Raw genomic sequence first — 26,324 nt, 5'->3', positions numbered from 1 at the left:
GAGTCTTTCCTAAGGACTCGTACCTTGCTAAGGACATAGACTCCCGTACCTTGCAAAGGTCCTAGAGCGAAATTTCACCAAGGTCATGTCCTTGCCAAGGTCCTAGAGCGAATTTCCTCCATAGGTGTTTTTAAGGGTCAAATTGATGGTGCTTTTATGTGGAAAGATTGGAAAACTTGAACTCAAAACCAACCGAGTGAAAGAAGATTTCCAAAGTCATGTCCTTAGAGAAGTCTTAGAGCGAATTTGGTCCAAAACATGTGCGTACCTTTCGAAGGACACAGAGCGAACTTAGACTTATCGATGTACCTTCCTAAGGGTCCAGAGCGAAATTTTGCTAAGTTGGGCGAATTTGTTCAAGCATGTACCTTGTTGAGATTTGAGATCAAAACTAGTAAGTCTTGTCCTTCCAAAGGACATAGAGTGAAATTTTTTATCAAGTCTTGTCCTTGGAGAGGTCCAAGAGCGATTTTCAAGCCATGTCCTTGGCGAGGTCCTCTAGTGAATCTTGACCTTGTCCTTCCAAAGGACATAGAGCGAACTCTCCACCTTGACCTTGTCCTTCCAAAGGACATTGAGCGAACTTTTTCACTTAACCATGTACCTTGCTCAAAGCTTGGGGCGACTTTTTTTATCAAGAGATATGTACCTTGCTTCAAGATTGGAGTGAATCTTTTAGACCCTGTCCTTGGAGAGGTCATAGAGCGAATTTCTTACTTGACCTTGTCCTTGCTAAGGTCCTAGAGTGAGCTTGTCTCAATCCTAGAGCGAATGTCCTTGGAGAGGACATGGAGTGAATTTCTCCAAATCATGTACCTTGCCTCAAACTTGGAGCGAATTTTCATCTTAAGACCATGTACCTTGGCCGCCAAATAGATCGAACAATTTGGGTCATGTCCTTGACAAGGTCATAGAAAATTTCATCTTGTCCCTACCAAGGTCCTAGAGCGAATTATTTCCAATTGATGTACCTCCTGAAGGACTTGGAAAGAATTTCATTACAAGGTCACATACCTTAGAAAGGACATAGAGCGATTTTTTAGTTTACGTCCTGTCCTTCCAAAGGAAATTGGGCGAATTTCATTTTTGGGTCATGTCCTTCCAAAGGACAGAGAGAGAATTTTTGCTAAGGTCATGTATGTACCTTGCTGATAGTTTAGAGCGAAATTTTTTATCAAGACCTGTCCTTCCAAGGGGCATTGAGCGAATTTTATACCTTGACCTTGTCCTTGGAGAGGATATGGAGCGAATTTTCTATCTTAATCTTATCCTTGGAGAGGACATGGAGCGAATTTTCTACTTGGAACATGTACCTTCCAAGGGTCCTAGAGCAAATTCATCAAAGGCAAACATTTTGGCACCAAGATCAATTTAAAATTCGAATTGCAAAGGAGATGAAGAGAGTTTGTGTTGAGTCGGCCAGCATGAGGAAGGCAATTTATTGTTTTAGCAAGTCGGCCTTATACCCAAAAGACATGACATTTACCCTAAGCGCCTATAAAGGAGAAGTTAAAACATTCATTTTAACCATCAACTCAAACATTTTCTTCCCTCCAAATGCGAATTTGGGAGCAGATTTAGCAAATTTCTTCAGCTAGGCATCAAATTTTGTCAGCACATAAGCGAATTTTATCAGAATATAGGCGAATTGCTCCAGCCAAGGGCGAAATTGGACATTGAAGGTGCAGACCTGGTAATCAAAGAAGATAAATTCAAGCATTAAAGATACAGATCTGATGTTTTAGGATGGCGAATTTACCATGAAACATACGAATTAATCAAGAGGGAGCGAATTGTACTCAGCTGGGCGATATATCAATCAGTAAACTCTATCATTAAGACAGCCCAAATTTGCCCTAAGACACTAAGTTTGCCTTCCACATAGTGAATTCATTGATTATTGTCAGCCATTTGATCAGATTTAAAAAGAAATCATCAAAAAATCAAAGATTAGATCAAGCTGTATATCATGTGTGTTTGATGTGCAATTGTTCATTTTGCAGGAGGTAAAGAAAGAGATCAAATGGGTCAGGTTGAAGGAAGATCGGAACAAGGATCTCAAGGAGAGAATTTCAGCACCAAGGTCAAGATACAAGGAAGACCTCTTCGACAAGCTCCATCAGCATCAAGAACACCTCAAGTGCATTAAGAAGACTTAAAGTGCTAAGCATCTACAAGCAGTAGAGCAGGATATCTTCAAGGTTCTCATTCTATCATATTGACATGGAGAGATCATAAGATGGCAAAGGGGAGATCATACAACCATCATGACGCAAGATATACAAGCAAGGATTAAAGGAATGACTTGACCATGGCAAATACTTCCTAACACCACCATACAAGATCAAGAGGAAACTTCATCAGCAAACACTAGAGCATGAAGGAAAGATAACCCACATGATGGAAGAATGTTTGACAATCTTGAATTCCCGGGAATTCAAGAATCAAAGTCAGTACATTGAAGAGTTACATTCAACCAGGTGCACCATTAATCAAATGTATCAAGAACAAGGGAGGAACAATCAAGGTCATCACACAATATCAAACATAATCAAAGAAGAAGATAGTTTCAGAAGAGTTAATCAAAGTCCGCTTCTCATCAATCATCACATTGAGCAACTGAATAATGTTGAGTATCAAGAGATATTGTTCAATGTTCCTTGACCAAGCACAAGTGGAAGATTGAGGTGGCAGCCCCGTCATCCCTTCCACCAATCAATGAAGTCCACATCGGCACGTCTAAGTTCAATGAACCAAGCTCATACATGAATGCACATTGAATGTAATTGGTCCATGCTTATTGAATGAGCTTGATTCATTGAGCCAATTGCTTCAATTTCAAAAAGCCATGAATGCACAAACTTGACCTCAAAAAGCCAATTGCTTCAATTTCAATTGATATAAACTTGTAGAAACCTATTAATGTGTGTTTGACCTTTGAAGCCTTTTCTTATCTTGAAAACATAAAACCAAACATTACTGGTTCATGGTCTCAAAGTAGTATTATAGAAAAAAATGATGAAATGCTCTAAATCCATTGCAAAGATGCTTAAATATGTACATATCGCATCATACTTTCTTGGTCTCTACAGAAATCAATATACCAAAGAATACATCTTCAAAATCTTCAATTCTGTTTTTAAGTTCTTAAGAAAATTTAGTTTAAACTTTAACCAACCACAGAAAAAAGTCATGTATCTGATCCTAAAGATATTTTTGCAAAACATAAAAAATTGCACGTTCATGTTCTTATGGTGATACCTCCCTGTAAAACATGACTCCAAAACACAACATCAATGCACTACCTAAGAAAAGGACCAACAAGTCAAGGATTTATGAGGATTGCAATAAGTAAAAACATTACCAGCTCATAGGAATGTAACAAGCCAATAATGTTTAAACCAACTAGACTAGTAAGGAAAACATGCCATACCAACCAAGCTGATACCTATATGACTTTTATGTAATTGATTTATGCATAGAAGAAAACTATAATCATCTGATTCATCCAGTCCCAAGTATGCATCCTCTATTGACAGGAAATCATATCTATGGGTACAAATATTTCCTACAAGCACATCTTAATAAATATGATAGTCTTATAAGGGTACTCAAATAATTGCCTTCAAAACTGAAATCGAATGATCAAATATGCTCTAGACATTTGATTACCCTGAGAGGTAAGTTGCTTGCTTGGAGGAAGTTCCAGTAGCTCAAAAACCTTCTCACTAGCCCCAACTGACTGCATTAATGAAGCCCAATGATCTCCAACCCACCAAGTTGAATGAATTACCCATTCCGAGTACAAAATAAATTTTGTCAACTGCTCTGCAGTTATATGGCCATTCATAACAAATCCTCCTCCTATAAGCAGTGCAACCACCTACAAATCCAGACCCAGGAAATAAGAACACCATACAGAATCCCCCATTATAAAGATTCTTTTTAAAGAGAAACTTGTTCCCGAAACCATCATGATCTAGAGAATGATATGACCAACCCAAACAGAAAAATTGAAAATATCCATCAAGAATGATTAATTGGTTTATTTTTAGATTTACAAGAGAATTATATTTGCAAAACTCCTAAATTGAAACATAATGTATAATTTGGATAATATCAGAAAGAGTCTATCAGTTCAAACATGTCACTATAAAGTGCATTAATCCATAAAAATTAACATATGATGCATGATGACCTCTGCAACATCTGTGACCTGTTTCGTTTTATTGTCAACAAATTTATATCAAACAAAGATTGTATAGTAAATAGTTTACTTGGTCGAAAAGGTAGTGGAATAGATAGACACTAAAGAAATATCCCCTACTTGCAAAATGAATTAAATGTGAACTCTTCTAAGACTATGTTTAAAGTGCCTCAATACATTCTGTCAAAACTTGGACACAAGCTATAAAGAAACTTCAAATCTGCTAATTAATAAGCATGAAAAATACGTCTCAGTTACATCTCTCAGACATTTTCAGATCAACCTTAAAAAAACCAAAGGAGACCATAAGTTTCATTGCTTGGGTTCCATTTACATGCACTTGCATCCTTAAGGAGGACTCCACCATCCACAATGGCCAAAAATAAAGCACCTTCTTAAATATCTGTCAAAATTAGCAACTTTGAATATTCAATTCTAAGTATATCTACCTACTGGTATAACAACTGTAACTAGGAAAGACTTACAACTTCTGATTCTGACCATTGGGACTATGTGAATAATAATGAAGAATGAAAATGTCAAAAAGACCAGAAAACAGATTGGAATTCATTTGTATAAAACATTAGAACCATTTCCACATTTGGCAATTGTTAGATCTAATTCTGAAGGAAAAAAAAGAGGAGAACATTGGAAGATTCAAATGGTGATATTTGACTACATCCACGATATCCTTTGCAAATATCCCAAAATACCAAGTGAGGCCAAGCTTTGAGTTCTACAGCAATGACAAAATCAGGAATAGGTAAAGGATTAATGATGCCTCTATTTTTTCCAACGCTGCCATTTGTAAAAAGGGAAGTCACCATATCAGAGCTTGACCTTTTGTACTCATCTTTCATGGCAATGTACCCTAACAAGTAGGTCTTAAAACTCGTTAACCCTATTCACATACAGTAGGCATTAAGTAATTCAAGATGATGCTGATTTCATTTGTTATGCCCTAGTTTTCGAAATCCCAAGCTCCCCTAGGAAAGACCCTTTTAAAAAATAATAATAATTTATCGTGTTCAAAAATCTAAAGTCCCCTTCTTGCACCTAGTCAGCTTTGGGTTTCCATTAGCCTATTCCCAAGCTCCTGTACACTAAGTGGATTTGGTTATGGTACTCAATGTCCTGTGAAGAGCTCTAGCAAGTGATTTCAATGTTTTCCAGCATTTTGTGACCTTTTTCACACATCAGCCCATTGCAAATGGGGAGCCTCCCTTTTTCCTTCTTTCTAGGGGTTTTGTTAGAGCCTTGTGACCTTCCTGCTTCAGTATTATCAAGTTTGTCAATTTTGAGCAACCTGAGTTTTGAGCATTATGAGTCCGTGTGTGCACGCCATGGTTGGAACAGAGTCTAGATGTCGTCATTGTGTTTAGAAAACCCAAAGGACGAAGATTGCAATTGATTTGAGCTAATTTGGACAGCTTTCTAATTTTGGAAAGTTTTGTTTTTTCCTATTTTTTAGGAAGTTTCGTTTTTGGCATTTTGAGCACGATCCCCAAAATGGCTATTTTTAGAAAGTTTTTCCTATTTTTTAGGGAACCTTGCTTTTTCTATTTTTAGAAAGTGGATCTAGGGTTTGCACTGTTCACACTGAGATACACTTAAATGATCGACAAATTCCTTCTAAAATCCAAGTTTTCACCCAAAAAACCAATTTCCTAAATTTTAGGGACCCTAAGGAATTCGATGGATGAATGAAGTATAGTTTTCAAATTTCAAGATAATCCGGTAAAATTTGCACAAGTTATGGAGATTTCAAGTTTTTCCTGATCTCCATGAAGTCCGCCCCTCCTTCAAATCAAGGTGCATGACATCAAGAAAGTCCGCCTAACCTGCAGGTCTATGGTGCCTAACTTCAGCAAAGTCCGCCCTTCCCCGACAAGCTGAAGTACAAGAAGTTGATAAGGTCTTCCCCACTCATGAAGAAAGGTGCACAAGCTCCATGAAGTCCGCCCTCCAAGGTTCCCAAGTTGAACAAAGTCTGCCATGAGTGGAGAGTTGAGGTGCGAGGAAGTAAAAAGGTTTGCCCCTGGTCAAGGACTATGGTTCCTAAAGTTTGTAAAGTCTGCCTTCTTGGTGCACAACGTCAAGCAACCCCGCCCTATCATGACATGGTGCAAAGATGATAAAGTTCGCCCTAAATGGAAAGGTTTTAAAGTGCAAGCAAGGGATGAAGTCCGCCTTGCATGAGACAAAGTCCGCCTTGATGTATGGTGCATAAACTTAATGAAGTCCGCCCTTACCTTGGTCACATGAAGAGCAAAGTCTGCCCCATGATGGAGAAAGAAACTCACAAAGTCCACCATGTGCAAGGAGAAGAAGGAGAGGAGCAATTCAAGTCCGCCCAAGGGTATGAAGATGATGCCTAAGTCAAGTGAAGTCCGCCCTTGATCAACATGAATGGTGCACAAGTCAAAGAAAGTCTGCCCTATCATGAGTTGGAGGTTGAAACAAGTCAAAGAAAGTCCGCCTTGCCTTGAATGAAAAGAAGTCCACCTTGATGTCGGTGCACAAGTTTGTTCAAGTCCGCCTTGGGAAAGGTTCCCAACTCTCTCCAAGTCTGCCCTATCTTTGATGGAGGTTGAAACAAGTCAAACAAAGTCCGCCCAAGGGAGATGCTTGCCAAAATTTGAAAGTTAAAGAATATTCCTCAGCGATGTCATCACAATCCTCATGAAGTTCGAACTTGAGCCAAAAATAGAAAGTTTCTTTGAAGGATATGCTGCAGATCAGTTCGAGTTTGGGACTGAAAATCGAATTAGAAAGTTGCATTTGAAGTTGCAAGATAAGATTTCGAGTTTAGGAATGATGACCAAGCAACTAAGCATGAAAATAGAAACACGCAAATACTGAAATGAGATTAGAAACAAATTTGTGGAGAAGATATTGTGTTTCCAAATATGAAATTCGAATTCTTATACAAATACCTTATTCATTCACTCATTTTTACCTAAGTTACCAGTTCGGGTTCGAGTTCGGATTCAAGTTCGGATTCGGGTACGGATTCGCATATTCGGCAAAAAAAAAAAAATCTTCAGTACGGGTATGGGTTCGTCCATACATATATATATATATATATTTTAATTATATATATATACATGTCATATATTATATATATGTTCAAACATCAAAATTATAAACATATATGTTCACAGTTAAACATACAATGTAACTTTCCCATACAATGATACATAAATGATAGCAAATAGATCATAAATCATAAATCATAAATCCATAATTGCCAATGCCAGTAAATATTCTGATATTCATATATCAGAAATGTAATATCATATTCATAATTTGCAATAAAGATAATATTCAAGTTTCAAGTTTCAACTGATTCAAGTTTCAAAATGTGAAAATGTCATGACACAGTAAAGTATGAAAAAGCATTAAAATAACTGTTTTTATTTGTTTCTTTTGTTTTCTAACTCGTGGGCCTTGTTTTTGGGAACCCACGAGCTTCGGTTCACCTGGGTCCGCCTAGGTTCGACCTAGATCCCACCCGGGGTCCTGCCCAGGTGGCAAGGTTCCCTATGGGTCCTACCACACAGGACCCACAGGGAACCCAGACGCCTGGGCAAGACCCGGGTTCACAGGATCCACAGGGAACGTAGCCGCCTGGGCAGGACCCAGGTGGGACCCAGGTTGAACAAGGCTCGGACCAAGACCGAGCAAGAACCAGGCCCCGGACCTGGCCATTTTCTGCAAGAACCAATATCTGAGATTTTTACACATAAAGTTCGAACTTTCTGAGCAAATTGAGAGTGAATTTGAAAGGCTTCTGCAGGTTGGAAGTGTTTTGAAGAAGATTTCAAGTATATTTCTGAGTTAAGCATTTTTCAACAAATTTCAACTCAGATTGTTGAAGAGTTTTGTCTGTTTGGAGAATAAACCCATTGATTTTCTGTGATTAACTTCTGATTTTCCCATTCTTCTTCATTCTTCGAAGGTGAAAGATGATTTCATAGGCAGAATATTAAGGTTTCAACCTGATTTTTCTTCAAAGTTCTAAAGAGAAGGAATAAAAAGAAACAGATTTCCCTTCTTCTCTTTCTTACTTTTTGCTTTTCAAATGAGTTTGAATGATTTTAATGAAATATTCTTGGACTTGTATTTTCCCATGTTCTAATTTTGAAGTCAAAATTGGACCTTAAGTTTCCTAAGTATTGCAATTTTCAAGAGATTTTCAGAATAATCAAGTATAGAAAATCCCATTATTTGACTAAGTGTTGAAAAGAAAGTAAAAACCACAGATTACTTAGCCACCAAATTCACAAACTATGCCTAAAAGTATAGAATTTGACTTAAGTTTGTTTGATTGTTTTGCAGATATCTCACATCCAGGATGAAGTTCCAGGTGGATAAAGATTCACCTCCGGAATCCAAGATGAGGTGTAAGTGGAAGCTAGTCGGAGACACGAACTTGGGACATATCGACCTGAGGGAATTCAACAAGCGAATGTATGGCCTAGACCATAGATGAAAAAATCGCCAAAAAATCGCCAAAATCGCGATTTTTCCCGAGTCGAAACCCTAGGCGATTTAACCGCTGTTAAAATCGCAACCAATTTTTTTTTTAAATCGCGAGACTTTTCTGAAAAAATCACAATTAAATCAGGTGCAAAACTGGAAAAAATCACGTTTTAAAAAATGCATAAAACGTTACGTTTTTTGCAAAACCTAAAAGTTTATTGTTGCAGGCAAAAGATCATTTTTTAACGTGCGGTACAACTGAGGAGACGTGACGGCCCGCTGACGGGAGGTGATTGACTGGAGGGAGACAGCCGACGGATTTATTAGTATTTTCTGCATTCTAAAAACCAGTTTTACATTTTGTGGAATAAAGTATAAACCATTTTCACTTCTGCATTTTTAAAAAAAAATCAATCATATAAACTATAACTATATAGTATATTCCAGATTAATGATAGCCTATATAAACTATATATATTATAAAGTATAGTTATAGTATAACTATTTGCATATTAATTAATTCTAAATTAATATTTTATCGTGTTCTATAAATTTATTGCCCATTAAGATTTTTACATCTTTGGCCTAGACAACTTGATGCCTATAGCGACTGCCAGAAAGATGATGAGAAATGGAATCATACAGGCTGTTGGTTTCCTTCCAGCAATGCAGTGTACTGAGTTGGTGGTAGAATGCTTTAAACACTACAATCCTATAGACCGAGAGATCATAGCACCTGACAGGAGAGTCTTGGCGAACATTGGTGATGTTGCTGTCAGGGAAGCTTTCCGCATCCCTGAGTATTATAACCCTGTTTACATGACCAAGGAGGAAGCAACACGGCTATACCAAGATAATATTGAAGAATATCAGGCCAATATCAACCATTCGTGGTTGGATAAGCCAAGGAAGGGTGCTTCCAAGTTACCCAAGGATATTGTGAGAGCCTATTTCAAGGAAGATATTGGAGACTTGATAGTTTTATTAAACAGAGTCATGGGTAGTCCACAAGGCACGCCATTTGAGCCTTGGATGTACTTCATCAACGAGATAACTACCGAAGAAAAGATGATTGATTGGGCAAAGATTATAAGTAATAATCTTGATGACCAATTGAAGAACTTAGAGTTCCTATTTAGTGTACTCTCTTGCTCGAACCTACAGATATAGAGGACTCACCTGTAGAGGAGAAGTGGGAAATAAGGAAAATCAGTTTGCAGGTTATGATTGCTACCCACAACTGCACTTGGAGGAAAATTTTCACTTCAAGAGAGTCAATGATACATTCTTGATGCATATTACTAGGACGCTCCAAGGTGGTCTTCATCAAAGGCTCTCTCAAGAATCTAAGGATTTTATCGGTAGATTCGAGCATTGGTACATCCAATACCCTAGATTTACTTATCTGAGAATTCAGGGATTCTCTGGACCTCCTTACAAGTTACCTATGTATCTCACCAACAGGATAGTGTTGCTCGAAGTTGTTAGGCAGCTTGAAAATTATATGATTGTTCAGAGAGAAAAGCAAAAGAAGGCAGGAACATCTTCTTTCACTATTGGAAATGGATTGGAGACATGTCCATCATCACAGGCTACCGCTAGTGTCAAAAAGGAGCTTGCTTGGTACATATTCTTCCAGTATAAGGCCAGAAAACATTTTGACCCTTTTCACCAGATGAAAAAGGTTGATGGAGAGATATTCGAGCATAGACCTGATCTCGAAGACTATTGGGCTAATGCAGCTGATAGTTTTGAAACCAGAAGGAGATTGTGGTCCAAACTTCCTCTGAATTTGATTAGAGTAATAGAAGTGTTTTGAGTGGCAGATCAGCTCAAAGATGATCCTGAGTTTGAGCAGCCTCACTTTGATAAACTGAGAAATGAGCCCCTTGCCTTGGTCAATTGGTCGGATTCTGAGAGGTTTGATTTGAGCGACCTCCTGAGACCAGTGATTGAATATTCAAAATGGTGGGCAACGAAGAAGACAAAGGGTCTTAAATCCAAAGGTATCAATCTCACATATGATCTCATGGGAACCAACGAATCGATGTCTTCAAACCATGGTGTTTCGTCAAGTGTTGGATTCAGAAAAAGGAAAGAACCCACTGAAAATTCTTTGAGGGGTAAAGGAAAGAAAATAGTTGGAGATGCAAGCAGAAAGTATAAATCTGATGAGGGCCATTCGACCTTAAGTGCTGCATCCACTGCTCCAGTCAGGGCTACAGCTAATGAATAGAGGATGAATGTTGATATAGGGGTAATGAAGTAAGAGCTCCTTCCCCTTCAGTGGAAGAGATAATGGAAGAACCAGCTCAGGAGCCAAATTCTGCTAGGAATGTAGAAGTTGAAGAACCTGAGCCGCCAAGGGAATTCCTAGATGGTATAGTTACAGGACAAAAAGAAACAGAGGATAAGTTTGATGAAAGTGGCATGGAGCATTCAACCATTCCAGATTGGTTGAGGGAAAGAATAAAGGCTAAGGCTCCTGAGGAAGCTCATTTAGAAGAGAACACAGCGGCATTCTTGGCTATGGTGAGTAATCCAGTTAGGTAAGACCCCCCAAACTAGCTAAGAGGTTCTTTTTAATTCGAAGAGATAGTGCAGGATGCAGGACAGTTCAGGTGGCAATACCTAAGGTAGGGAAAACTTAGGATAACATCACTCCTGAGGATTATAAAATCACTATTGTGAATTTGGGTAAGCCTACTCAGGCCCAAGAGATCCAAGATTTTGATGATTTTTGCAAGGCACTCAAGGCAAGACTAGCCAAGGAAAAAGAAAAAAGAAAGAAGGTTGAAGATGAAAATGAGCAATGGAAGAGATATGTTCAATATTTGACATAACTAATAGATCGAGAGGAAGTACCTGTTACTCCGCCCATACCTCTTCCACAAGAATCATTAAAGGATTACGAGGACATGAAGGCAACTTTTAGAGAAGCTAGAGAATGGACAGTTGATGCCTCAGAACGTGCTGACATACTTATTGAGAACCTGATATCAACACATGACTCCACAGCTTCCTTATTGAGTAGAATTCAAGACACAGCCAAAGCTTGGGAAGATATTGAGGATATTCATAGTGTTATTTTTAATACTTTCAAATTGATATAAACTCAGAAATCAGAATTTAGTTTCTAACTAGTTTGATTAGCTAAAAGATTTAGAGATTTCTAGATTTAGTGATAACATAGAAATGAACAAAAATGAGAACAAGACAAGGTTACCCTGGGAAAACCTCCTTGGAAGAAAAACCCAACTGTCACAAGAAGGATGGTAGATTAAGGTAGTTGTCTTCAAGATTAGCTCGCTGTCACAGAGATGATGATTGCTACCACTTGGATGATGTTCGCTGCCCCTTTAAACTAGTTCACAGTCCTTCAAGAGAGTTTGTTGTGCTTTCAAGGGAATTCATTGTGCATCTACTAAGGTTCGTTGACTTCTAATGATGATTCACTGTCTTCTGAATATGATTTGCTAAACACATAGATGCTTTGCACTAGGATACCGAAGTATGAATATAATTGCTTCTTTAACCTTCGCATATAGCAGATGTATATTTCGCACGGAGAGATCTTGTGAGTGAATAATAATGTGAGGTTGACATTTATTTATATGTGGAGCGAAGTCTTAGTTAGGTCGGCTTTACTTTATAATTAACTTTATTTATTATTTTCCCTTTTTAGCGAATTGCCTTGTTGAATAGGGTTGGCCCTATTTAGGAACACGATGAGTGTGGTGTGAGGTTTAAGTTGCCGTGAGGTATAGGGCCAAACCCTACACGTTGAAGAAAGGGGCCAGCCCTTTGGGCGGATTCCAATGTTGCCCAAGGCAATTGGAATCCGCCATTCCCTAATTACAATCAACACTCCCTCTTAATTAGGGAGGAGAAACATAACTATAATCTTCCATCTTGCACACAAGCAAGGAATGGATTACATAATCAGAATATTGTAGTCTTCCATCTTGCACACAAGCATATAATGGAACTACATAATATAATCTTACAACTCGCACACAAGCATAGACTGGATCCACCTTACATTGCCCACAGAGGGTGGAGAGGACCTTTTCTACCATCTTACATTGCCCGCAGAGGATGGTTAACAATTACTCTTCTCCCTGAGAAGATTACAATACCACCTTACACTGCCCGCAGAGGGTGGTTTGATACAACACAATGTATCACTAAGGTTGAGACTCCCTCTCAATCAGGGTTTCATTTTCCAAAACACCGAGTCTGTCCCTGAAGTACACAAACTTCACTTTGGACAGAGGCTTGGTAAGAATATTTGTAACCTGCTCATCAATGCTGACACACTTCAGCTGAATGGCGCCTCTTTGCACCATATCTCGAATGAAGTGATAATGAGTTTCCACATGTTTTGACCTGTCATGAAACACTGGATTGATAGACATTTTCATACAACTTTAATTATCACAATGAATAACTGTAGGATCCCAAGGCTGACCAAACAGCCCAGCAAGAAGATTACGAAGCCATACTGCTTCTCTAGAAGCTACGCTTGCTACAATATACTCAGCTTCAGCAGTACTTAGTGCCACTGAGGATTGTTTTCTACAAGCCCAAGAGATCACTATGGATCCTAAGCTGAAACAAATGTCGGAAGTGCTTTTCCTGTCTTTGACGCTTTCAGCCCAATCTGCATCTGAATAACCTTCCAAGGTTATTGAAGTGTTAAGTGGATACTTTAGCCCATAACCAACTGTGCCTCGCAAGTATCTTAGGATGTGCTTGGCTACAACAAGATGAACATGTTTGGGCATGCTCATGAATTGGCTGAGAGCATTCACTGCAAAGCATATGTTTGGTCTAGTGTTAATTAGACATAGGTTTACAATCCATCATTCTAAATCTTTTCAAAATATCAATAGTATACTTTCCTTGACTTAGAAAAATTTTGTTAGATCTTTGCCATACTTCTAGACCTAGAAAGTAATGCATTAGACCTAAGTCTTTCATTTCAAATTCTGAAGCTAGTTCTTTCTTACATCTAATGATAAGTTCATCTTTACCAGTAAGAAATAAATCATCCACATATAGAACTAGGATTAGCATTTCATCATTGGATAATTTAAAGTAGATGTTAGAGTCAGCATCATTTTTACAAAAACCTAAACAAGTATTTATCAATTATTTTATACCAAGCACGAGGGGCCTATTTGAGGCCATACAGGGCTTTCTTCAATCTGCACACATGAGTTATTCTATCCTGAATCTCATAACCCTCAGGTTGTTCAATATAGACTTCTTCCTCAATGACACCATTAAGGAAGGCAGTCTTAACATCCATCTGATGTAGCTTCCAACCTCTAGCAGAAGCAATAGCTATTATAGTTCTAATAGAAGTATATCTAGCAACAGGAGCAAATGTTTCTTCATAATCTATGCCTTCCTTTTGAGAAAAACCGCAAGCTACAAATCTAGCCTTATATTTTTCAATGCTACCATCAACATTATGTTTAATTTTAAATAACCATTTAGAGGAAACAATAGATTTACCTTTGGGTCTGGACACAATATCCCAAACATCATTCTTGATGATTAACTGATACTCTTCATCCATAGCAAGCTTCCAGGCATGATGGTTCAAGGCTTCTTCAACATTGCAAGGTTCAGATTCAATGAGATTGCACATCAATGCAATGTAGTTGGAGAATACTTGAGGTCTCTTGGTTTCTCGGAAGGTGCCACTGGGAGCAGCAAATCTTTCGGCTTCTTGAATGGTGTTTCTTACCCAAAGTGGCCTCTTTTTGGTAACAACAATGTCACTAGGTATGTCAGTGGGGTTCATAAGCACTGGTGGATCATTATGTTCTTCTTGAGGTGGAGGTTCAACAGGCTCCCTTTGAATCTCAAGGTTAGAATCAACATTCATATCTTGATTGCCATTAGCTTCATCAATAACAGAAGAACCTTTTGATTTCTTACAAGCAATATCTTCTTCAAAAGTAACATCCCTACTTACCTCAACATACCTTTGACCAGGAATATAGATCCTGAAGGCCTTGGAGGATTCACTGTATCCGACTAGCATGCATTTCTTCTCGGAGGGCTCCAACTTGGTTCGCTTTTCCTTGGGCACATGAAAATAAACAGGACTTCCAAAAATTATGAGGTGACTGATGTCTGGTTTGGATCCTATGAAGGCTTCTTCAGGAGTCATGTTCTTTAAACCACGGTGAGGACATCTATTCTGAATATATACGGCTGTTCTAGAAGCCTCAACCCATAGAAAGGTCTGCAAATCTTGATCATGAATCATAGCCTTTGCTGCCTCAACAATAGTTCTATTATTTCTTTCAGCAACTCCGTTTTGTTGAGGATTGTATGGAACACAGAACTCCCTCTTAATTCCTGACTCAATACAGAAATCATAAAAACTACCGGAGGTATACTCACCTCCATTGTCAGATCTTAAACATTTAATTCTTTTACCAGAGGAGTTTTTAGTCAATGCCTTAAACTCTTTAAATTTATTTAAGACTTCATCAGATTCTTTAGATTTCAAAAAGTATATCCAAGTTTTCCTAGAGAAATCATCTATGAAGATTACGTAATAAAGAAATCCACTAGGAGATGCTATAGACATAGGACCACATAAATTAGAGTGAACAAGTTCTAGTTTATCCTTAGCTCTATTTTCACTTCTATGAAAAGGGCTTTTAACATTTTTACCTATAGCACAACCTTTGCAAGCATTATCATGAATTTAACTGACTTTAGGCATACCTTTGACTAACTTTTCAAGAGAAGGAAGTGCTTGATAGTGTAAGTGTCCAAGTCTTATATGCCATAGCTCATAGGATTCAGGAGCCTCATTAATGAGGACTTGAACAGGGTTAGTGGAGAGCTTATATAAACTATCATATCTATTACCAATTACACGAGCAGATTTAAAACTAGATTTCTTAGGCCAAGCAAGTACTTTTCTCAGAAAATGCAATTTGATAACCTTTATCTTCTAGAGCAGAAATGGAATTTAAGTTTCTTTTAATTCCAAGAACAAATAATATGTCACTAAGGTGAAGTGAAATACCAAAGTCTAAATTTAAAGTAGTGTCAGAACCTCTTACCGAATATCAAGTATCGTCACCAATTACCACGTGAAAACTGGTATCCTTTTCTACTAAGTCTGAAAGATGATCACGGTAGCCTGTGATGTGTCTGGAAGCACCACTGTCAATCAGCCATGTATTACTGTCTGTGGGTATGCTGCTTGATAGGGCAGAGATGAACAAGAAGTCATCATTTTGTTCTGAGACTTCATTTAGGTTGGCTTCTCTTTGAGTATGATCATTCTGACATTCTTTAGCATAGTGACCAAATTTGTCACATCTGAAACATCGAACACGAGAGATGTCTCTTGGTTTCTTCCAAGAGTGTTGAGAACTAAGTGGTCTGAATTCTCTATTTCTCTTTGGATAATGCTTCTTCCAATTTCCACCTTTCTTGCATTGGGTTGCAAGCATGTGTTGGTCATCTACATGAGGACAGTTGGTTTGCCCTCTTGTGATAAGGCGTGATTCTTCTTGAATGCAATCATTCTTAAGGCGATCAAGGGTAGGTTACTCAGTTCTACCGCTTATGGCTTGAATAAAAGACTCCCATGAGTGTGGTAAACTATTTAGGGCAATCATAACAAGGTCTTGTCTTCCATGTTATGTCCAATTATACCTAGTTGATTCTTTAGTTCTGAAATTCTCATAAAATAAGAAATAACAGAATCTTCTTTTGACATTTTGATATTAAGTAGTTGTTGTCTTAAAGTAATTGCCCAACTGAGATTGTTAATTTCATAGGTACCTTGTAGATGACTGAACATTTCCCTTGCAGTAGTGAAAGAGGCAATGGAGGTGACTAGGCGATCTTTAACTGAATTAATGAAAAGCTTTCTAGCCTTGACAGCATCTTTTTTGAATTGTTTTAGCTCAGCTGCATCTGTAGGTTCAGTTAGCTCTTTCGCTTCTATGAAGTGAAGAAGATCTTCCTCCTCTAGAGCCAACATGATTCGAACCTTCCATGCAACAAAATTGAGATTTCCATCAAGCCTATCTTCAACTTTCAACACCATTGACCTGACCTGAAAATGAGACAACAATTTGGAAATAAAGAAGTACTAAATTCTGAAATCTGAAAGTTGATCTAGCCTATAGCTCTAATACCATGCTATTTTTAATACTTTCAAATTTATATAAACTCAGAAATCAGAATTTAGTTTCTAACTAGTTTGATTAGCTAAACGATTTAGAGATTTCTAGATTTAGTGATAACATAGAAATGAACAAAAATGAGAACAAGACACGGTTACCCTGGGAAAACCTCCTAGGAGGAAAAATCCAGCCAAAAAAGATCCTCAGATCTGATTATGGATTATAGTCATATAATCATTACAACACTTATCTCAAGTACTTGAAGATGCAGATGTTGCTATCACAAGAAGGATGGCAGATTAAGGTAGTTGTCTTCAAGATTAGCTCGTTGTCACAGAGATGATGATTGCTGCCACTTGGATGATGTTCGCTGCCCCTTTAAACTAGTTCACAATCCTTCAAGAGAGTTTGTTGTGCTTTCAAGGGAATTCGTTGTCTTCTGAATATGATTCGCTGTCTTCTGAATATGATTCGCTAAACACAAAGATGCTTTGTTGTAGGATACCGAAGTATGAATGTAATTGCTTCTTTAACCTTCGCATATAGCAGATGTATATTTTGCATGGAGAGATCTTGTGAGTGAATAATAATGTGAGGTTGACATTTATTTATATGTGGAGCGAAGTCTTAGTTAGGTCGGCTTTACTTTATAATTAACTTTATTTATTATTTTCCCTTTTTAGCGAATTGCCTTGTTGAATAGGGTTGGCCCTATTTAGGAAGACGTTGAGTGTGGCGTGAGGTTTAAGTTGCCGTGAGGTATAGGGCCCAACCCTACACATTGAAGAAAGGGGCCAGCCATTTGGGCGGATTCCAATGTTGCCCAAGGCAATTGGACTCTGCCATTCCCTAATTACAATCAACACAGAGAAGAATCATTCCATGTCTGAAAGTAATCAAAGGACTTTCTCAGTAGGATCTTATAGACAAAAAAGTCATCCAACCCGGTGACCTATATGATTTCAGTTCTTGGTACTTTGCCTTGGTTACAAGGGTCAAATCTTTGAGAAAATCCAAGGTTAAGTGTTCACAAATTGAAAAGACCATCAGGGATATTCAAGACGAGGTCTTCTTTGTGGCAACTGAGATATTGCAACAAGATGAGGTGCGAGAGAAGCATCTGCGTGCAGAGAATCTATGGGCCAAAGTTCAAGGAAACTTCTTCATAATTTTAGGGCCAATTCTCAAGGGGGGTCTCTCCAGAGTTTCAAGCTTCATACGCATAGACGAAAATTTCCTAACACAAGCAACTGGCTGGGAAGATGCTCTCGCCACCTGTACTGATGATGTGGATATGGTCGACTTCCAAATTAGCAACTTGCCAAGTGTCACCACCATAGAGGAGGTGCGACTTCTTGTGTCCAGGTACATCGAATCTACAAAGAAGGAAACTGGACAATCACCTCAATGAGAATAGCAATTGCGCCACTTGTCTCCTTTTTGTTCATTTTAACTGTTAGAGTTTGGAGGAAACCCTAATTAGGGTTTTGAACTTTTAATCTGAGCCCTTGATCATTGTTCGATCTTGGTCGTTCAAAATTTTTGGACTCCTATATAAGGTTGCCTCCTCTCATTTGGAGAGTGTGAGGTTTTGAAATATTGTTGCATGAAGGTCATTTTTCAGATAATATATTACATGTGTGCTTTTTCTTAAGGCTTTGTAATGCCTATTGTTTGAGTGATTAAGCAAGGTTTTTAATTTCTTCCACCAAATAGTTAAAATTTATTTCATGCTATTAGATTGAATGAAAGATCTGATTAGTATTGGTTTATGGTGTATCTCCACTCATACTTTGGTGAATAGATGATTTTCATTTACTGTGCAAAGTTAGTCTGAGCTTTTCATTTTGTGTATGCTTAAACTTTCGATCATAAGCACATCCCTTGAAGATTGCATCCACTTTGTGTAGTTGTCCTAAGTGAGGCAAAGCAAAGTGTGGTTACTGAGTTCACCAAATCAATACCGTCTCTAGAATTCGTAAGATTAGAGTAGATCCCTCAACCCTTATCTCTTTTACCTTTTTTTTGAAGTCTTAAATCCCGAAAATCCCAAAAGACAGAGAGCTTTACTTGATAAATCCATCTAAATCCCAAAGTTGTTGACAACTCGTTCAAACGTAAGTTCCTTTGTGTATTACCAGCAAATCACAATGCCCATTGAGCTTATCCACATGTCAAGATCTGACTAAAGAAACCTTGGAATCGCCATATGATCTTCTAGCAATCTTAGCATATGCGGTGATTTTTAAAGAGAGGATAAATTCTCTTTGGGTACTTTATTCTAATGTTTGGTAGATGATAAAACAGACACCAACACAGCAGAGTTTGTATTTTTAACATGGCTATTTTTAGTAAGTGCTATTTTTAGCACTTGGTCTTGGCTTTGGTCTCCTCTCAATTTAGAGTTAAATGCTTTTCAAATTCGGTGCCTTGGTAAGTTCTAAGGTTGAATAATAATATTTTATTTATTTTGCTTAAGAGTTTTCTATAAAGTCACTTTATAACTTAAGTGAAAGGGGCAAAGTGATCATAGAGTGTTCCCTATTGCTACACCTAGGGAAGTGGATCTCCGATCAACTAAAGTTGTTTTTAAAAGGTATGTTTGACCCCGAAAAGTGATGCCAAGGCAAGGTGACGATTTTTAATTATTTAAAAGGTTTATTTTGTGAGCTCAAAAGGGGACACCAAGTTGGGAAAATTTTATATTGTTTAAAAAGGTGAAATGAGAGAAAAATGAATTCAATTTCAAATTGTGTTGCCCTAATTCTTCCCCCCTCTTATAAATATGAGTTTTGAGATCTCGTTTGCATATACTAGATTTGACAACTTATGGAGATGTTGCTGGAACGAGCTCTGAGAATTCTTCTTTTGCTGCTTGAGGACGAAAGTCCTCTCTAATGTTGCTGGTTTCAATGGTGAAACATCCACCCTAACTAGTTGGTGCATTTGGCTTCAGTTATGGTAGAGAGTTTGGCTTGTGTTGGAGATATGGGTATGAAAATAATGACGATTTATGAGGTTTCCTGATGTGCGTAATTAGTTTTTGGTGTGGTGTGATCTTCCAAGTGCTATTTGAGTTTGGTGTTGATTTGGTGCTTTTCAGTGTGCTTATCTTCATTTTCAAAACTTTAAATAATCTAATTTTGTTCATATCTCTCTGAGGACAAGTTGTTTAGTTCTAGGTACTTTGACAATGCATTTTTCTTAGCTGGGCACCACATTTTGATATGTCATTTGGTGATTTCAGTGAAGTATTGAATTTTCTAGGCATATCACCCTTACCAAGAGGGTCATACAGCTTTCAATTTAGCACCTGGCTTTTGTGAAGGGTTTAAATCTTCATTCAAAGGATTTTAATCTTCTAGCATTGGCATCCAATATTACAGATTTGAAGTTTAGCATTGCTGGAACAGATAAGTGAAGTTTGGAGGCTTGAGAAAAATGCTAGTGAATCGCCCTTGTCCCATTTTAGTGCCTAGTTTGGTGCTGATCAGTTTTTGAGTATTCTATTCTTGATTGGAGGCTATTTCCGTGTCTGAAAAATGTGATACAATCTCATTTCAGTTATATGCTTAGTGCTTGCTTGATTTGTAATGGTGATATTTGCAGTGTTCCGCGGAAACGCATTTCCCCCTCCCAGGCCCAAGTCCCCCCATCCCCGAAACCCGTCCCCAAAACTTTTTCCCTTTGTCCCCCCATCCCCGAAGCCCGTCCCCCCCGTCTCCCCATCCCCAACAGTCATGGAACACTAGATATTTGTGGTTTAATGCAAATGAAATGTTTTACTCTCTTTCAATGTAATATATATTCAATGTATGCATCAAAACATGATGAATGAATGTTGAAAACAAACACTTTCTGCATCTTCGTCTACTTCTCTCACACCTCTTTACAGAGCATATCTTTTCTGCCAGCCTATGTTTTGAAAACTACATTCAGCTGTATACCTTATATGAGTGAAAGAGAACAGAGATATATTAACAAGGAACAAAGGAAAACTCATTGGCAGCCCCCACAGGTTCTAGAAGGTGAGACAATTGCAAGTATTCTTGGCATACATTAGAACCCTCCTAGAGATAGTGAGACACTACAAGGAACATGGCAGATAGAGATGAGGGTAGAGCAAGTTCTGTTAGCCCCAACTCGAGGATTGAGAGAAAGTTTGATACAATGATCAATATGATGTCACAGCTCTTGGATAGGATTGGACATTGTATACCACAAAATAACACACAAGACATTTAGAACAACTCAAAGGGCAGCCAAACACAGTGGGGAAAATAATTCCATGAATCAACATACTGAAAATGAGAGGCATCCTATAGCAGCAAGGTCAAACACAATCCCTAGGACTTCCCAACCCACCTTTATTTAGAGAGAGATATTACAAGTTGCTCATGAGACTCCTCTACCATTCGTGGATGAGTTGCAGATTGCCTATGCAAAGTATGACACCCTCCTTGAAGCTCTAAAAAACAATTTGACTTTCAATGAGTTCATGGATCAAAAGAAGAAGAGGGGTGGTTGAAGAGCTAATCATAGAGGACCAGCACTTCAGAGGGATCTACAGCCGGCATTAGGCACGGTTACACTTGCTCATTTTGACAGTAGTGATGAGTGCACAACTAGAGAATGGGTACAGAAGTTGAACAACTACCTAGCTCTTAGACCTATGGCTGAGGATGAGGTAATTAAGTTTGCCACTTTACACTTGAATGGAGTTGCACATGAGTGGTGGTATCATGGCCTTATCACCTTGGGTCACAGATCTATCATTACATATGATGAGTTTACTAATAAACTCATTAAGAAATTTGAAAAGAAGGACCCTGAGTTGCACTTTAGGGAGTTGGCACAGTTGAAACAATATGGCACAGTGGATGCTTACATAGCAGATTTTTAAAGGCTTTCAGTTATAGTTTATGGGATTATAGAGAGGAGATTGGTAGTCTTATTTAGTGAGGGACTCATGGAGCCACTTAAAGGTGGATTAAGGCATTTTATCCTCCATCCTTGCATGAAGCTATGAAGAAGGCAAGGTGTATGGAGTGGGCTGCCCTAAAATCAAAATTTCAGTCCATGTCTTTTGCAAACAAGAAAGACAAAAAATATTTCACAACAGACTCCAATTAGCAAAAAAATCAATCACAAGACTTGATAGTGAAGCACTTAATGACTTAATAAAAAAGAATTTATGCTTCACATGCAAGAAGCCTTGGACCCCAGGACATAAGTGAGCAACAAAAGGAAAGTGTGTAAGATAGAGTACTACTATCCAGCTGAAGGAGTGTAAGATAGAGGACTACTATTCAGCTGAAGGATCACTAGCAGAAAATCAGACCAGCAATCTGATTCAAATGCAAATGAGGAAGAAAAGTCTTCAAAAGAGTCTAAAAATGGTGAAGAGATTGATGGAGTGCTTATCCAACTCCATAGTTTTCAGAAGAATGAGTCCCTATGCATTAACGGAGTATTAGGTGGACAGCGATTAGTTGCTTTGATAGATACAAGTGCTACTCATAATTACATAGATGAGGGACTTGTAGCACGTAGGTGATGGTTGTAGATAGGTTTACTATTACATGCACCAGGATGATTCCACAATTGAGAATACAATTGGGGAACTACGAAGTCAAGGATGCCTTCAATGTGGTGAGTATTGGTGACACAAATGCAATGTTTGGGATACAGTGGCTGCGTTCACCAATGTTGGGGATACAGTGGCTACATTGCCTTGGTGAGATTACAATTAATTTTCAAACCATCGAGCTGAAATTCAAATTAGAGGGTAGGAACGTGGTCTTGAGGGGAATTGTTGATGTGTTTTTTATGCACATGCAAACACAGAATAAAATACCCAAAAGTATCTTATCCTCTCTTGATCAAAGTCTCTCAAATGCTTAAAATTGGCTTGAGGATCACTTGAGACAACTCCAAGGTTCATAAATGTCGGGTCATGACATGTGGATAAGCTCAATGGTTTGATGTGATTATGCTGGAATCACAAGGGGACTTGCGTTGAATTGTTGAATGCTTGAATTACTGTAACTTAGATTCTATTTACTTGTTTGGAAAATAAAGAAAGAGAAAAAGGCATGGGGTTTAGGGAGTCTATTCTAATCCTAAGAATGCAAAAGAAGAGCGAATGATTCGATGGAGTTCTACTGGGCGAGGCCTCACCATCAAACTGAACAATTTGACACAAACTCGGTGCAATCTTCTAAAGGATAATTCAAAGATGTTCAAATCATTGTCATCAAACATTGATTACCATTCAAGTTAATGCCTAAACAATGGATATATAACAATTTGAACTTAAGCTCGTATCATTCTAGTTGACCACGCAAGGCACACTTACAATCAACAAGAAGCTAGTGGTATGGACTAAACGGATTCCACACAAATGCATTCAACAAATTCCTCCATTCAATCTAATCATCATGAAAGCAAATGAATTGAGAAGTAGAGACCATGCAACTTGTTGAAATGACACATTAATTCACCATAACTTCAATGAAATCATATGCTCTTTACAACAAGATTTTAGCAACAATCTTTGCCTTCTCCTAATCTAACTTCTACTCTAATTACTATCTACTATTGAACTATTCTCTATTCTATTCTTCTATTCTATTACTATTAACCTTTACAAATGAAGAGCTTGAGCTTTATATAGAGAGCTCATTTTACAATGAATGGCCTGGATTGATTTGAGATCAATGGCCGAGATTTTACAATGAAACCCTAATTAGGGTTTGTTACAACAATCCTATTCTGGCCAAAGAAATAATTACATCATTTGGACACATGTCCTCTTTAGAATATTCAACCAATAAATAGTGGGGGTAGGTACATCGGAGTTTGTGCCCCATGGGTGAGCTTGGTTCATTGAATCCGGACATGCTAACATGGAACTCCTTTGATTGACAAGATGACTAGGATGATGACTAGGACACCGTCTCATCTTGCACTTGTAGACTTGGTTGACCATCATGAATGAGTATTGAATAACATTTCTTGATACTCAACATTATCCAGCTTCAGCAATGATGATCTTCTAACTTTGATTAACTCTCTTGAAACTATCCTCTTGAATGCCTCAATCATGGAGGTGCAAGGTGTAGATGTTGACTTCCTCTTAATTTTGGATCTTGAGATTGCCTTGGAATGAACCCTTAATGTCATAGCCACCTTGAGGTGATTGTATGACTTCTCCTTTTTATGAAATCTTTTGAATATCTTGAAGTCCTCCCTTCCTGTTGTTGGTGTTGTGGATCATGTCCTTGTCTAAGTGAATGCTTCTCGTGTAATCACCTTCCTTGATACCATTGTGTTTGTCTATGAAGTCCTCTTGAAGACATCTTCCTAGTAGATGTTGAAATTTTCTCCTTTAGACACTTGTTCCAATCTTCCTCCAACCTGGTTCTTTTGATTTCTTTCTTCACCTCCTACAGAACAGACAAATGAGTATCAAACACACATGATATGTACCTCCTAATTTGATATAATCTCTGATTTTATGTGATTTGCCGGTTTGATAAGTGCATCTATAGAGGAAATCACTCCTTGGTTTGAGCAAATTTGTTGTCTCCTTGATGAATTCGCTTCTTCCTTTGTGAATTTGTCGTCACTATTGATTGGAGTAGCTGCTTGTGGATCAGATCTGATGTTGATGCTGACTAAGTTCGTTGTTGATGTAATCGAATTCGCTGATGATATGCTTCTTAAATCAGATTTGTTGTTGATATTGATTGGGATTCCTTGCCTTGCTGATCAAATTCGCTAGTGAAGTTGATGGGGATTGCTGATCTGCTGATCAAGTTCGCTCTTAGGAGAAAGGATTGCTTTGAATTGGTGACTAAATAATTGTTTTGAACCTCCTTCTATAGGTATCTTAATGAGGAGATGTGTCATTTTAGGGTGAAGCCGACTTGATCTTGAGCAAATAAAATTGAATTTTCTCCCTAAAGAAGGCCGACTCACATTTATTTTGCTCATGATTTACAACTTTGGCTAATTTATAAGGTAGTATTGCATCTTTTGCTCTCTTGGCGGATTTCCTTGACACCATTGCAAGTCTTTCAATGGGCGGTAATTTAGGGGACCTTTGCATGTTAGATGTAGTGGTGGCAATTTAGGTGACCTTTGCAAGTTGATATTGTTGTGAGTCGTGACCTTTTCACACATCTCCCCATTACAAATGGGGACCCCCTGTTTCGTTCTTTCCACGTTGGTTAGTTAAGGGTTTTGGCAGCATAGTGGGCAATTTTGATTTCCCATGCCTGAGTCCCGGATTTTTTATCATGCCTATTTGTCGTTTAGGGTTTTTGAAGTTATAGGATCAACGTGTTTTGAATGTCCTTGTCAGTGAGTTTTAAATGCAAAGGTGTTTCAGGACCTTTAGGAGTTGTTTTCTTGATCCTAGGAAGTTATTCAAGTTGATTTTGCACTTTATCCCGATAGGTTTCCTTTTGTTTAGCTCAAATTTTGTCGAATTTGCCTAAGTCTCGTTGCGTTTTATTGAAAATTCTAAGTGTCCAAATGATTTTGAGTGGTTAAACTGTTAAATTCCGGTTGAAAATCCATGTTCTAAGGGTCAAAATGTCAAAATTCCTGACGGGAAGTTTTTTTCCCCCCACATTCCTAATGACCCATGATTTTCCCCAACTCAAAACCCTGATTGGTGGTGGATTTCCACTAGATTCCTGATAGACCTAATTTTTCCCCCACTCATTATCCAAACATAGGGCGATTTTCCACAAGGATGGTAAAATTTGGCTAAGTGTGGGAAATCTTCCTGACAACCCACGATTTTCCACCGGGACTACAGATGACTTTGATAAGGACTAAAATGATGATTCCTGATGCCTATCGATTTTCCACTAGGACTTTTGTGACAAGATTTTGAGGGTTTTAAGGCGGATAGTGATTCCAAACATTAAGCAAATTTCCACAAGTGATGATTTTAATGATTTTGAGTCTGGATAACTATCCAAATAGGGGTCGATTTTCCCCCAAGGTGATTTTTGTGCTGAGTGGCGAGTTTGAATTGGAATTTTCACTCCAGACATAGATCAATTTTCCCCTAGAGGCTTTTGTGCAAAGGTTTGATGAAATTTTGTTAGGATCTTTATCCTAATAGGGGTCGAATTTCCCCTAAGTGGCATTTTAATGATTTTTAATAAACCTTTCATTGGGATTTTATCCCAACATGGGGCGATTTTCCCCCAGAGGTCATTTTTTATTTAAATTTTAAAATCTTTCAAATAAATTGACCCCACATTTTATTTTTTTTAAAAGTGACGACGATTATTTTAAAAAATTAAAACAATTAATAAATGATTTGCAATTAATATTCAATGATTTTCACCTTCTAGAAGCAAATCGATTTTCCCCAGGCAAGTATACGTAACAAAGTTTTATCCCACATTGCTTGTGTGGTGAAAACTTAAGGCAAG

General features: G+C 38.0%; 1 protein-coding gene across 5 annotated transcripts in view; it reads right to left on the bottom strand.

Annotated features, from left to right (window-relative positions):
* Positions 1-26,324, bottom strand: part of LOC131076435 (ABC transporter B family member 26, chloroplastic) — a 132,486-nt gene that overhangs the window by 52,046 nt on the left and 54,116 nt on the right. For 3 of the 5 annotated variants that reach the window (XM_059216979.1, XM_059216980.1, XM_059216981.1), the window contains exon 10: positions 3,673-3,883. The exons of the other annotated variants lie outside the window; for them this stretch is intronic. In XM_059216979.1, the coding sequence (XP_059072962.1) occupies positions 3,673-3,883 (211 nt within the window). The remainder of the gene's footprint in view (positions 1-3,672; positions 3,884-26,324) is intronic. 5 annotated transcript variants of the gene reach the window in all.

The sequence above is a fragment of the Cryptomeria japonica genome, chromosome 3 (genome assembly GCF_030272615.1).
Source record: "Cryptomeria japonica chromosome 3, Sugi_1.0, whole genome shotgun sequence".
NCBI classification, from domain to species: domain Eukaryota; kingdom Viridiplantae; phylum Streptophyta; class Pinopsida; order Cupressales; family Cupressaceae; genus Cryptomeria; species Cryptomeria japonica.
The sequence above is the reverse complement of the archived record's forward strand: the minus strand, read 5'-3'. Positions and strand labels throughout refer to the sequence as shown.